The sequence below is a fragment of the Protomyctophum bolini genome (assembly GCF_963924005.1).
Source record: "Protomyctophum bolini genome assembly, chromosome: 15".
Lineage (NCBI taxonomy): Eukaryota > Metazoa > Chordata > Actinopteri > Myctophiformes > Myctophidae > Protomyctophum > Protomyctophum bolini.
The window spans coordinates 16,007,200-16,023,046 of NC_137876.1; the positions used below are offsets into that span (position 1 = coordinate 16,007,200).

At 40.2% G+C, this 15,847-nt stretch overlaps 1 protein-coding gene across 2 annotated transcripts in view; it reads right to left on the reverse strand.

The window, feature by feature from the left end:
- Window positions 1-247: 247 nt before the first annotated feature.
- LOC308329316 (ALK tyrosine kinase receptor-like) overlaps window positions 248-15,847 on the reverse strand; it is a 139,827-nt gene continuing 124,227 nt past the window's right edge. For both annotated transcript variants that reach the window (XM_080783561.1, XM_080783562.1), the window contains 5 exons: window positions 15,528-15,620; window positions 11,217-11,318; window positions 10,665-10,799; window positions 6,881-6,971; window positions 248-3,865 (listed from right to left, as the gene is read on the reverse strand). In XM_080783561.1, the coding sequence (XP_080639687.1) occupies window positions 2,696-3,865; window positions 6,881-6,971; window positions 10,665-10,799; window positions 11,217-11,318; window positions 15,528-15,620 (1,591 nt within the window). In that variant the 3' untranslated portion in view covers window positions 248-2,695. The remainder of the gene's footprint in view (window positions 3,866-6,880; window positions 6,972-10,664; window positions 10,800-11,216; window positions 11,319-15,527; window positions 15,621-15,847) is intronic.

A 15,847-nucleotide genomic window follows, 5' to 3' on the forward strand; every position in this document is an offset into this window, starting at 1 on the left:
CATTTTAATTTATTGTTTGTTTTGTTATGTTCATTGCAATGCCATTGGTCATGATATTTGCATATAAATACCCCCCACAGAGGCTGAAATTCACACAAATAAAAACATTCTGGACTAACCTATGACATTTGACCTTTAACCCTAATAAAAGTAAGTAAAATAATTGTAATATATGTTTTTTTGTTATCATTAGAATTGTGAAAATTGTGAAAGATATCCCCCAAATGTAAATGATTAAATTATTATATTATTATATTATTATTATAAATGTGCATAACATTTTCATCAAACCTTTATTTTTTATTTTTTTTAACATTATTTTAACACAAGTCCTAGTAGTACAACGTAGTAGTAAGGTTGAAATCTCTTTTTTGCAAGTAGAAATATATCCGGGTCTTACAGGGCTAAGAAGAGGAAAACGTACATTATGAATTAAGTATACTTATTTAGCCCTATTGGAAATATAGTGACAATAGCCGATCTATAAGCTCACAATGCGTTGCGATTCGACAGCTTGTGAGCTTTCATATGTGCCGTTAACAATCGAACCTCTGGAAAATATTTCAATACAGCAATTAAAAAGAACTGCACTTTGTAAGTTATAGTTTTGAATACTACATTTTCATTTGTATTATTTTACAGCAAGTACTCCAGTACTTTAATTCAATGGAAATTTGGTAGAGCAACTTGTAGTCGAGTATTATTTGACCAGGAGAATCTATATTTTTCTCAAGTATGGGGGTTGAGTACTTTGTCCACCACTGGAGGCATCAGACAGTGAAATGACCACACTGGTGACAGCTGGTAGTTTTTACTCTTTTCAGTCGACACTACAAATTCAAATCTCTAGTTTAACGACTCAAAACCCTATATGGTTGACCGGAGACTCTCAGCGCTCTGTACTAGTGGCCTTTCTGTTCTGTGAGCTTGTCGAGTGCGGATGTACTGTAAAATAAGTGTTGATTTTTAAAGAGCATGTCCACTCATAATTTACAGAGCCTCTTCCATAAAAAACAAAAATTAAAAATAAGAATGAATAAATAAACAAGCAGGCAAGCAAACATCAACACAAACAGGTTTACTTTCCCAGTCTTTTTTCCCCCGTTCATTTGTTTGTTTAAGAAAAAGAAAAAGTCTCTGGTATCCAGTTGTCTGATTCTGCGATATTCTTCAAAAATAGTTTGATAGCAAGTTATTTATCATGGTGTGGAATCCAAAAGGAAATGGACACGGTGGGCGTGACCAAAAAAGACCAGGGGCCTTCAAAGTTTTTCAGGACAAGAACCACTTAGCAGGGAGAGAGAGTTGAAGATGACATATGTATAAAATTGTAGATTAAACCTTCTTATACATTTCTTAGATGTGTATGTGTATTTTCAGAAAGTTAACCACTTTAATAAACTTGTACTTAATCTGCTCTTTCCCCCCCTTCACAAAACCTCTTTGCCAAACATAGCCGATCTGCTATTTTCAGCTAATGACCCCACCCAAAAAAGGGATGCTAGGGTTCCTATCGCACAAAGATTTGGCGGCCCCCCTGTTGTTCTTATGTTGAAGACCCCTGAACTAGAGAGGGTGGCAGAAAAGTTACCACTTAAGCCTCATATAAAAACAAATAAAAAAAAACATTTGCGAGATCTACAACCTCACTCTGTCACATATTGACACGGCATGAGCTTGTAGAGCGACTATTTAAAAAAATATGAACGCCTTTGAAAATGTTCGCCTATTATGCCCAAAATAGGGACGCCTAATGATTGAATGGTTGCAGATAAAGAAAAACGTGACTACAGATGGATGGTTGTGGATAGAGATGCTCTCAGCGGCGATCCAAAATCAGATTTATCATCAAACAACGTTCAGGTGTCGAAAATGTGCATAAATGAACAGAAATTGAGGTTAAACGTGAAGCCCAAACCCAAACGGCGCCCCCTGGATGTTCCTGGCTTCGCGAGGAGAGAATCGAACAGACATGTTGGCTGGCAGCCAGAGTCAGCTCAGCAGAGGGCTACGGTCAAAACAAATGATGATCAAGAGTCTTAATTCAATCTGCCAAAATATAGAAATTTGTATCCTCGTAGTTGGAACGTGGTTATACAGGATAGGCTGCTTCACTCGTCCATACGGCAGTCTTAGCAAACACACGGCAAATAGATTATGCTTGCTCATGTCCCATTTCCCAAGGATGAAAAGGTCCCCTTCCTCGTTTCTGTGTCGAGACAAACTCTCATCTTTCCCTTCAACTTGAACTCACTCACGTTCATATTCCATCCAGCGTTGAAAAAATAGGTTTCTGTTCTTGTTTTTGTTTTTTTTGAGTTTTTACTCAAAAACTAGCCTATAAGTCGTTTGTCTGCCAAAAAGTATTTTTATATTTTTTATTTTTTTTCTCCAAAGTTCTCTTGATGTGCTTTAGCATCCACCGGCAATTTTTAAAACACCACCCCACTGGAAGAGATCGCTGCATGGGACAAGATCCGACAAGCAAGCCTGTCCCTCTCCAAACATGGGCACAAGGGGGACACACCAAGATGACCAGAGAGGAGGAGGGGTGGGTGGGAGGGAGGGAGGGAGGGGGTGTGAGGGGGGTTCCTCTGTCCAGACACAGTGTTTTCGTCCTGTGCTTCCGGTATACACAGTTTCTCTAAGGGATCGGGACTGAGACAAAGGACGTAGTATAAGTAGGCATTTTGGGCTAAAGCACGGTGGCGTTATGGCCCTCCATCCTGGGCAACCTGGGGTCCTGTACCGTCCCCATGGTGACCAACAGCGGGCGGCTGTCCTCGGACACGCCCGAGCGGCCCAGGGACACCGAGGCAGGAACGGAGGCGCCCCTCTGGAGGAGGGGCCCCGAGGAGGTGGTGGCGGCGGGTGCTTGGATAGCGGGCGGCGGGGGGTTGTTGTTGGGGCCGGGGTGGGAGGTGTCCAGAGGCAGGCCCTGCTCCTGGTAGCCGTAGCCGATGTTCCCGCAGGGGAAGCGCCGCAGTCTGTAGAGGGGGACCGGCGGCAGCGTGGCCGAATCCAAGAGCAGCGGGGACTGGCCGGCGGCCGGCGGGGGAGGCAGCAGGGGTCGGCACATGCCCTGCTGCTGCTGCTGCTGCTGCTGTTGGTGGTGCAGCAGCTGCAGCTGGTGGTGCTGGTGGTGGTGCTGCTGGAACTGCTTGTGCTGCTGGTGCTGCAGACCCAGGGCGCCCGCCGCCTCCGCCACCGTCCGCCCGTGCACCACATGCTCCTGGCCCTCGCCGGGCACCCTGCCGCCGCCGCCCCCGCCCCCCGGCCCTCCCGCCAGCCCCCCCGCCTGCCTCTGATGCTGCTGCTGATGCTGCTGCTGCCTCTGCTGCTGCTGTTGCAGGAACCAGGAGCCGTAGGTGGGATTCCACAGGCTGGTGGGCTTCCCGCCGCCGCGGCCCCCGTCCTTCTCCAGGGGAAGGCCCTGGCTGAACGCCAGGTTGACGTGGCCCCCGTCGGGCGGCTGCGCGGCGAAGACGTGCGGGCCCTTGTTGGCGGCGAGCGCCGAGCCGGATGTGGAGGAGGAGGATGTGACCGTGGTGGCCGTGATGATGGAGGCTGACGTCTGTGGTGGGCGGGCCTGCTGGGGGAGCGGGTAGGGCTGAGGGGGCGGCTGGGCCTTCATGGCCTCAGAGGCGGCGGAGGAGGAGGGTTCGGCCGCCCGCGGGGTTGTTTCCTCCGCGGGGTAGGAGGGAGGAGGAGGCGGGGGGTCCCCCCCCTCCCCGTCGGGGGTCTGGCCGTTCACCAGCAGGGACGGGGCGGCCGAGGGGTCGTCGGGGCGCATGGGGACGCGTTCTTCTTCCTCCGGAGCCGGCCCATACTCCACGGGCAACGGCACGGTCACCACGTCAGGGTCCTGCAGAGGGGGGGGAGGGGTGTTGGGAGCATACAGTAAATTTAACCCTGAGGCCGTTTCCACCTGTCGACTATAACCGCGCGTCACCAGGCTTTCCGCCTCGGAGGAACGCCTCATCTGCGTTACTAAAATTGATGTGCGATCCGGTCTAGGCGTTGTTTAGACCCGATGATAAAAAACTCAACAAAGCGTCGCTTTGTTTTGGTCCCCCCTGTTTGTTTTTAGTCACGCTATAGTCGCCATGAGTTGGAAAATAAGATGGATATACCAAACAAACTATTATTATTATATTATTATTATTATATTATTATTATAAGATGGATATACCAAACAAACTATTATTATTATATTATTATTATAAGATGGATATACCAAACAAACTATTATTATTATATTATTATTATAAGATGGATATACCAAACAAACTATTATTATTATATTATTATTATAAGATGGATATACCAAACAAACTATTATTATTATATTATTATTATAAGATGGATATACCAAACAAACTATTATTATATTATTATTATTATAAGATGGATATACCAAACAAACTATTATTATTATATTATTATTATAAGATGGATATACAAAAACAAACTATTATTATTATATTATTATTATAAGATGGATATACCAAACAAACTATTATTATTATATTATTATTATAAGATGGATATACCAAACAAACTATTATTATTATATTATTATTATAAGATGGATATACCAAACAAACTATTATTATATTATTATTATAAGATGGATATACCAAACAAACTATTATTATTATATTATTATTATAAGATGGATATACCAAACAAACTATTATTATATTATTATTATTATAAGATGGATATACCAAACAAACTATTATTATATTATTATTATTATAAGATGGATATACCAAACAAACTATTATTATTATATTATTATTATAAGATGGATATACCAAACAAACTATTATTATTATATTATTATTATAAGATGGATATACCAAACAAACTATTATTATTATATTATTATTATAAGATGGATATACCAAACAAACTATTATTATATTATTATTATTATAAGATGGATATACCAAACAAACTATTATTATTATATTATTATTATAAGATGGATATACCAAACAAACTATTATTATTATAAGATGGATATACCAAACAAACTATTATTATTATATTATTATTATAAGATGGATATACCAAACAAACTATTATTATTATATTATTATTATAAGATGGATATACCAAACAAACTATTATTATATTATTATTATAAGATGGATATACCAAACAAACTATTATTATTATATTATTATTATAAGATGGATATACCAAACAAACTATTATTATATTATTATTATTATAAGATGGATATACCAAACAAACTATTATTATTATATTATTAGATGGATATACCAAACAAACTATTATTATTATATTATTATTATAAGATGGATATACCAAACAAACTATTATTATTATATTATTATTATAAGATGGATATACCAAACAAACTATTATTATTATATTATTATTATAAGATGGATATACCAAACAAACTATTATTATTATATTATTATTATAAGATGGATATACCAAACAAACTATTATTATTATATTATTATTATAAGATGGATATACCAAACAAACTATTATTATATTATTATTATTATAAGATGGATATACCAAACAAACTATTATTATTATATTATTATTATAAGATGGATATACCAAACAAACTATTATTATTATATTATTATTATAAGATGGATATACCAAACAAACTATTATTATATTATTATTATTATAAGATGGATATACCAAACAAACTATTATTATTATATTATTATTATAAGATGGATATACCAAACAAACTATTATTATTATATTATTATTATAAGATGGATATACCAAACAAACTATTATTATTATATTATTATTATAAGATGGATATACCAAACAAACTATTATTATATTATTATTATTATAAGATGGATATACCAAACAAACTATTATTATTATATTATTATTATAAGATGGATATACCAAACAAACTATTATTATTATATTATTATTATAAGATGGATATACCAAACAAACTATTATTATTATATTATTATTATAAGATGGATATACCAAACAAACTATTATTATTATATTATTATTATAAGATGGATATACCAAACAAACTATTATTATTATTATATTATTATTATAAGATGGATATACCAAACAAACTATTATTATTATATTATTATTATAAGATGGATATACCAAACAAACTATTATTATTATATTATTATTATAAGATGGATATACCAAACAAACTATTATTATTATAAGATGGATATACCAAACAAACTATTATTATTATAAGATGGATATACCAAACAAACTATTATTATTATATTATTATTATAAGATGGATATACCAAACAAACTATTATTATTATATTATTATTATAAGATGGATATACCAAACAAACTATTATTATTATATTATTATTATAAGATGGATATACCAAACTATTATTATTATATTATTATTATAAGATGGATATACCAAACAAACTATTCCAATAAGTATAAAGAAACGTCGGGATCCATATGCCGGGCTGAGTCTTTTATTTGTTAGGCCCTAAAATAATGATGCCCTACTTGGATCGGGGGGAATTATTTAGGGTATTTTTCATTCCAGTTTGAGGGTTCCAGCCTGATGACTACAAACCAGTGACTACAAAATGACGTAAGATATCACCCGCTCCCGACCGGATCATAAACCCTGAAAGGAATGCTTCCCCAGGCTCGACCATCAGGCTGTTCAACACATTGCACTACTGCAGTGACGCACAGCAGCCGGGTGCTACTGGTGATGAGGCCAGTATATTTTACAGTGTCAACAGGCAGGAGGCGGGGGTTCTACTGGTGATGAGGCCAGTATATTGGCCAGTATATTATCCAGTGTCGACAGGCAGGAGGCGGGGGTTCAATGGGGTGTTACCTGTAAGCAGTAGTCGATCCTCTCCAGGATTGTGGAGAAGTTAGGTCTGTCCTCAGGCTGATGCTGCCAACTCTGAGTCATTATCCGGTACCTGGCGGGAACACAGAGACACGTTTACTTTGTATTGCTGCTGTATACTATAAAACCTTACATATATATAACCCTAACCGTAAACCGAACCTCAATCGTCCCCAAATCATTATAAAACAACCGTTTCTCTTGTGAAGACGAGGAAAGAAATTTTCCTCACAAGGTCTATTTCTAGACATTAAGTCCTCACAAGTATGGAAATACAAGCGTGTGCACAAATTTTCCCTTTCTTTTATATCACGCCTACAGTCAAACCCAGAAGCCAGTCATCATCACTGCCATGCCTATGCTTGACAGGCCAAACAGTGGCACACACTTCTCTATGGAAAACACTGTTATTATTATTAGTGTAACCCCTGCTGCCAGCTTGAGTGATTGCCGCGGAGGTGGAGGAGCACGGAAAGATGATGTCAAATCTAGACTGATACTGACTTACTGTTCTTTCGCTTTTCTTGTCCCTTCATTTCTTTAACTGTAACTATGCACAGCAGCCATATTGGAAAGAAATTGGGGCCTCTTCTTTACTTCCTTCAAAGGTCTTACCAATGATACTAATTGATTGATTGAATACTTTATTAAGCCCGACACACACCGGCTGCGTCCCCCGCGCGGGCCGCCTCCATTATTTTCAATGAACCTAACGCACACCGGCTCCGTCCGCCGCGCGGAGCCGCGCCGCGCGCCGATAGAACACAGTTCTATTTTCCAGGCGGCGCCGCGCGCCGCCGCGCGGCAACGCGCCGCGCCGGTCGCAGCCGGTGTGTGGTGGGCTTCAGTCAGAAATGTAAAAAGTACAGAGTACAGTCAAACACTTAAGGCCTATTCATAGTTTGGATTTTCGGTGGTGAGGTGACCACCGCTCCGGTGGTGAGCTGACCACCGGAGCTGAAATAACGTTGAGTGGTGGTGAGTAAAAACAGAGAGAAGAGCTGGAGCGGTGGCGGTGGTTTGCTCTTCACCGCGGCTCGTGATGTCATGTTGTAGTTCGGTGGTCACCTAACCACCGAAAATCCAGACTATGTATGAGCCTTAGTCTAAAAGGATATCGGCAAAAACAAATCCTTGCGGTCTTGTTTCCACACACGCTCTGTTCCCTTCTGGTCGAACAGAGAGCATGTTGGCTCACTCTGCTACACAGGTGGGTCTCAAAGTGTGGTCCAGGTACCTTCATGGTCCCTTGAAGGGGTTCCAAATTGACCCTTACGGGTGTGTATAACTCAGTGTACAAATGGAACCATGATGCAAAAAGTACTCACATTATTTTACTTAAGTAAAAGTATCAATACTGCAGTGCCTATAAACACAAAAATAGTGATGCCAGGATTAAAGTTGTTAGGCCTGGCTGTAGATAGCATTTTATACAGACTTATAGCATGTTACGTAGACAGCACTAGAATTGTATTTTATGTAGTCATAGCACTTTATAGTATATATGTATAGCATAGTATAGTGTATATGTATAGTTTATATGTATAGTTTCATTATATAGATATTCCACGGTTACGTTCTTAGCTTGCGCATGTTCATGATAACTACTTTTTATGTATGTGATGTATTCCCATGCTTTTTGTTCTTGCATAATGTGAGTCGCTCTGGATTAAGAGCGTCTGCTAAATGCCTAAATTGTAAATTGTGGGATTTATATTACTCAATGAAAAGTATGAATGAGTTTTGAGTAAATAACAACTTTGGACAGGTTCTTTGGACATACAAGGTGGCCGCCTGACAGACGAGATATATAGCCTATACTGCACACATACTGTATAAAATGTATCATATGGAAAGAGGATTAAGCTTCAATCCTTACCTGAAGGGAGTCAAATAGAGAAATAAGTGATATATGCACAGTGCACACACGTGCGCGTGCGCACGTGCATGTGTGTATCACTATACTCGTTGGAGCCAAATGTCCCCACAAGTATAGTAGAATTTGAGAAATAGACATTTGTGAGGACCATTTTCTTGTCCAGGATTAGACTTGCAATTAGGAAAACGACTGAGGTTGGGGTAGAGTTAAGTTTAAGGTTAGCTTAGTTTTGGTTATGTATTGATTTATAGCCTACTTAGTTGCGTGCTATTTTAACCTTTAGTTAAAGGGTCATAACTCGGGTGTAGAAATGGCAATATAATATAATAATTTTAAAACAGCATTATAAAATTGCCGTCCTGAAATGTTCATGTCCTCAGAATTACAGCAATACAAACGTGTCAATGTGAGTACTGTGTGTCAGAACTGAGCGAGAGTAATGTGTACAAAACACTCAGTAGGAACTGGAAGTGACAACCTGGAACCCTTGCATCTCCATATTTCAACTTGTCATGTTTTATTTTCCCTCCATAACTTAATGCCCTACTTTCGGCATATTAAAGTGGCACAAATAGCTGATATACAAGGTCACAATGTGAGCTTGTAAATCTGCTATTTTGGGATTATTATTATTTTTCTTCTTAAGGTTTGCACTAGACAGCAGCCTGGTAATGATTTATAGGATCTTTATCAACTCCCGATGGATTCTCTGCTACTGGGAAGCAAAAAACCTTACTTGTGGTTTTGCATAGCAAGAAGCTGCTGGATACGGCTGCCAAACAGATACTATAAGCCATGACTATTGCGTTTCTTTTTTTCTTTTCTGTATTTCTCAGCGTTTTTTGCCCTTTTACTGAAAAAAACACAGCAGCCTGCAAACAGCTTTATTCTAAGTTATTTTCCATTTTCTGAAAACGTATAGTTTTGGAGTCTGGGCATACAAGCGTTCCACCCTTTGGTGTAATACACGTGTGCACTTTAAACTGATGTGTTTCTGTGTTACTGTATACATGCCGGTCCATTTTTGGATATACATTTTTTGTATATGTGTTGTTAAATTAACATTAATGATTTTGCGGCATGGCATTCCTTCTTTTTTTTTTACACTCGCCTGCATGATAGCGGTGAACGAGCTGTTGCATGCTGAACTTCTGTGTGTGTGTGTGTGTGTGTGTGTGTGTGTGTGTGTGTGTGTGTGTGTGTGTGTGTGTGTGTGTGTGTGTGAGCGAGTGCGCACGCTTGCAATGATTAATTGGACCACATGGGATAACATTTCCAGCCTCGTGAGGGACAGCAGGCAATATACTGTGTGCATGCGTGCGTGCGTGAGACATAGCATGATACTGTTTTAATTGCATGTACGCTGATGATCTGCCAGATCATCAGCATACATGCAATTAAAACAGTTGAATCTCCTAGTAACTCCACTGTGAATGTGCAATAACTTTGCATACTATGCACTTTTGACTGCCATTTGCCCTGTGTTTATTTGCTGCTAATATTGAACCAGTTCAGACAGAGTGTTTCCACTGAAAATCAATTTGTTCAGAATCATGACGCTAAATGTTGGTGCAAAACTGGAACCAAAAAATGGCCGCCGGTTCAGTTAAAAGCACCAATAAGGTTCCAAGAATCTAGAAAGGAAACAATTCTAGAAACAAAGTTCTTTTGGCAATAGTTGAGGACCAATTATATGAACATCATACATCATCTCATTCTCAAACAATGGCACATCTCCCACCCAATCACGCCGGCCAATCACAATTTGCATCCTCACTTTTGTCTTCAATGTTTGCGTTTACACGGACCCTCAAAGCTGGACAGTATTTTTGAGGGGTGCTAGCCCCCCTCAAAAATACTGTGTGCATGTGTACAGTAGCCACTTACACTGGCCCAGGGCAGTTTTTGGGAGGGTCCATCCTTCCGCCGTTGGTGACGAACTCCAACACTTCCTGATTGCTGCGGCTCGGATACGGCATGTAGCCCAACGAAAAGATCTCCCACAGCAGCACCCCGAACGACCTAAGAGAGAGAGAGAGAGAGAGAGAGCAAAGCATAAATCAGTGGTTCGGTTAGGCTTATAGATCAGCTATTCATACTACTTATTTGTTTTCTAACTTATGGAATTTCTTGGATTTTTCTTTGATTTGTTCATGGCATATTTGCTATGAATGACTGGGGGACTGGGGGAAAAAACATTAAATTTTGTTTTAACTTCATTAATTCTGTTTTTTGTTTGTTTTTTAAATAATAATTAATAGCAAATCGTAGGAAACAAAAAAAATGAGTGTCTGCAATGAGGGTCAGGGTCGTGACACCACAGGCAGTCACAGGGATGTGACATTGTGAGATGGTCAGGTTTGTGGCACTTTCGGATGGTCACGGGCGTCGGGCGTTGCGTCCCGTGGTTTGTTCGTGAGGAGCAGAGGTCGTACCCACCAGGTGTCCGTTTTAGAGGTGAATATGCCTTCCATGAAGGCCTCCGGTGGCATCCACTTCACTGGCAGCATGGCACGTCCACCCTTTCTGTAGTAACTGGCCCTGCACACACACACGCACACACACACGATTACGGTCTATACGTGTAAGTACATCATTAGGCCACATTTACGCTTTTCATGAGTTTGGAGACATCGGCTATTTTCACTAGTCTGGCAATCACCACATAGGTATTAGTCTGGAACTTTGGTGTGGAACAGTTATTTATATATAGAACTTTGGTGTGGAACAGTTATTTATATATAGAACTTTGGTGTGGAACAGTTATTTCCAAAGGGATTTCCAAGATTCCAACGTCACAGCAAAAACAAAGTCTCACTTTGAATATAGTGAAGGCTGCTGCAAAACACCAACAAAAAAAATATTATTCATGATATATGATTTGTTGTAACAAATACATCTCAACGTGGGGTCCTGGTACCAGGGGATAAATTCAATCTTGACCATCAGGACAAAATTCAAACCACCCCAATTGTATATTGTATTAGCTAGCCTACTCTACCATACAGATTGGACAAAATTAAAATTTATTCATAAAAAATGTACATAGTGCCATTTTAACATAGGCCTACTTTAGTATACAGATTGGTTAAAATAAGATGTTATTCATCAAATTCTGTATAGTAGCTTTAACCTTTTTTATAGAGAGATTCAGGTCTTAAAACTGGGCTTATAAGAACAAATTTGGGCCTTCGCCAACATCTTAAGTCTGTTAATGATTTATACCTTCTGACTGATTCCTATTGTCTTTATTAGCCAACATAAATGGAGTAATATATTAATAGACAGAGATCACAGAGGCTAAAAGACATTTTCTACTATGCAGCAGAAGAGAAATGCCAAAATATGGTTTTGGCAGCCAGACCAGCTAGCTCATTATCAGAGATTGAGATTGAGCCTGTGCAATTACAGTGAATTTGTACGTTGTGCTTATAGTTTGTACTTTGTACCTACACTTGTCGAGCGACATGGACCGTGATCACTTCACGGCCTGTTTTGAGCTTGTAGATTGGCTATTTTCGGCAAAGGAATTTGGTGTGTAGCAGGAAAGAAATAACAGACCTGGGGTTCATTTGGTTCGGTCGTTAAAATTTAAACATTTGAGAACCACTGATATGGGGTTTAGCTATTTTTAAGTTTTTTAACAGTAATATATTTAATGGTAAATGCATGGTGCCTTTATCCAAGGTGCTTTACATACAGTAGATTGTGCATTACATTCACCCACACATCTTAGACCGATGACGGAGTAGACCATGCTCAACATCCTGAGCCACTGCTGCCCAATGACACGTACAACTATTGACCACTTAAACTTGGTCAACTTGACCTGAATTGTCCAATCCGTCCTCTGTACTACTCTGCTTTGTTCTGTCTACACCAACTCTCGTTCAAAAAGTATTTGTAACAAGACTTGGTGCTATCTTTGTGTGTTTGACTGCATACGCTGTTGCTCTTTGCATTTCTGTCTAATAAAGTACCGGTATTCAATCAATCACTTTTTGGCTACTGTTTTCCCCCAGAATATGGAAGTGCAGGTTAAACGCCTTCCTGTCGTGCGGACTAAATAAAAGGTCTCTGAGCAGACAAGCTGCATTCATTCATTCCAAGTCTGTCTCAGAGCGGTGTAAGATGTTCTACTGTCAGGGCTATTATCAAAAGTGACGATCAGATCAGCGCGCACCCAAGATCATTTCTCCTCCAGCTTTTAGAGAGAGAGAGAGAGAGAGAGACAGACAGACAGACAGAGAGAGAGCTTAATAGAAAAAGAAGGAGAAAAAACCCCAGCTCAGATTCACACCTAGACCTGGTGAAAGGAATCTCTTGTATTCTCCGGTGGAGATAACGATAAAGGTTCTCACGTCTTTGGGGAGGTGGGGGTTTGAGCAGGGGGGGGGGGGGGGGGGGGGGGGGGGGGAGTACAGATTGGATCAGTGGGATGATGATGATATAGGGGGGGTCAGTGTGGAATGGTGAATTAATTGCAGAATGTTATTATCTGTGAGGTTTTTCTTTTCTCTTTCTCTTTTTCTCCTTTTTCCTCCACTTCAGTTGGTAACCACAGCAACAGCGATGTGAACTTCAAATGTCATTTAGAATGTGTCTTTTGATCTGTGCACAATCTTCTCGCCTCGGCTTTTTTATCGTTTTCTCGTCTTTTTTTATCGTTTCTAATCCGTCCGCTCCTATCTTTCTCTCCGGTTTATTTAGTGCCATGTGTCGCTCTTCTTGTGAAATCTTTCCAATTTTACGAGTATTATTATTATTATTATTCTATTCCAGTGATTTTATTCAGTGCTGTGGGATAGGGCACACACTAAGCGGTGGAAGTACTCTGACGTACGACACGTTACTCAAGTAAAAGTAGAAATACCACAATGCAAAAATTACTCAAAAAGTTTGAAGTAAAACCATGTTTTAGGACATTTACCTTAATAAAAGTACAAATGTATTGGCATTGGAAATAACCACGTGTCACACAGTGACAAAGTAACTAGTAACTACTAAGATTTTCAAATAAATGTAAGTGGATTAAAAGGTGCAATGGAGTAGAAGTAAAAGTATTGGAAAGTATTATCAGTATTTACAGTGCTTAAGTAAATGTACTTTGTTACTTTACACCACTGGTAATATCTAAGTATAAGGACACCAAGGCCAACATGACATGTCATGTGGAGAGAGAGAGAGAGAGAGAGAGAGAATATGTGAGCCCAAATAATTCGACCTCGCTACCTCCATGCTGTTGTGCAGCAGGGTTTTTCAGAAAACTGTCAGGATTTAGAAGACATTTTGTAGAATCGTCCTCAGGTCAAGGTTAAACATAAAAAAATGTGCACACATTGTTTCCACTACTGGATATGAGGTTTCCGCCCCGGCAGCAACGAAATGTGTTCCAATGCGTCTCCCCCTGGGGAGTCGCATAAGAGACTTCCTCCACGCTCGCAGGCCCAGTAGAGCAGTGCCAATGACGCTTCTCTCTCTCTCTCTCTCTCTTGGTAGAGCGTCTTTGGGCGGCAGCTTGAGCGCCTCATGTTGACATAGCTGGATGTTGTGACACACTTCCGTTGCTCTCATTTCTTTGCCACATGAAAGACTTTTGGTGCCTTTTCCCCCGATGGCTTGATTGACGGAGTGTTGAGTGTTTTAAATGCCGTCATTTGAAAGCGTCTGTCTTACAAATGGGAGCGCTGAGAATCATTTCCACACCGTTAGGGGATTTTTATTAGCACCGGAGAGACGGAATTATAGCTCCGTCACATTTTGTGTCCTTATGTTTTCCGAGAACCTCAATACAGATTTCCCGGACACCATGCATGTACAGTTTTGTGGCCTTTTATTGAAATGTGCCCCCTTGCTATGTGCTTATGTAACAACTGTTTATTAGGATGTTATGGGATACTTGCGGTTGCACTAATGTCCCCTACTACACTATTGGTTCTCAAATGTACTCATGCCCAGATTAATATATTTGGCCGTAGACTGGACCTCCCGTCTGAAAACAATTAGTGCCAGGTGGACCCACATGCAAGATCTGCAATGTTAAACTGTTGACGCATTGTGAGCGTATTGTGAGTGTATAGGGTTAAAGTGTGATTTTGATGCCCTACTAACTCATTACTTCACTACACTATGTCACCATCTACTGGCAGGGTCCGACCTCTCAATATTCTGACCTCCCATAATTCCGAACTAAAACTATCCCAAACCCTAACCCTAACCTCCGTCACGTAGGTCGCTAAAACTAACCTCAGTCTTAACCGTTCACACACTTCAGTCTTAACCAGCCACACAGGTCGCTAAACCTAACCTCAGTCTTAACCGTTCACACACTTCAGTCTTAACCAACCACGCAGGTCGCTAAACCTAACCTCAGTCTTAACCGTTCACACACTTCAGTCTTAACCAGCCACGTGGTCGGACTAACGGGAGGTCGGACTTATGGGCAGTCTCCGGTTCTCACCCCAAAATTGATTTAACACATTTAGCTGGGGACTCCCTGGAACCTTCTCAAGGACCCCCGAGGGTCCCCGGACCCCACAAAATAATTCAAAGATTTTGAGCTAGATTTGAGCGAGGCAAAGTAACTAGTCACTAAAGTTTTCAAATAATTGTAGAGGAGTAAAAGTGCATGCTTGTCGGTGTTGCGTGGATGAGGTAAAACAATCTCCCCTTCAAGGGGTACCTGGGCCAAAAAGGTTTGACAACCCCTGATCTACTGTACATTGTGCAGTGTTGTTGTTTGCAGCATACCTGTAAATGTCCCTCGCCATCCCAAAGTCCCCGATCTTGGCCACTCTGCCTTGGCCTTTGCAGGTCAGCAGGCAGTTCCGAGCCGCAATGTCCCTGGAAAGTGTGGAGGAAAGCAATCAATCATCGCTGTCAAACTAAGCGCATGCATTTAGCATCCGGTAGAGGCCAAAAAAGTACTAAACCAAACTTGTATGTACTGTGTATACTGTATGTACTTTGTATACTATATTTAATCACAGGGATTCTCATACAATGCATACATTCTTTGTTATAGGCATAGAGGTGCAAGTATGAGAATTGACTCGAGGATTACCATGTAC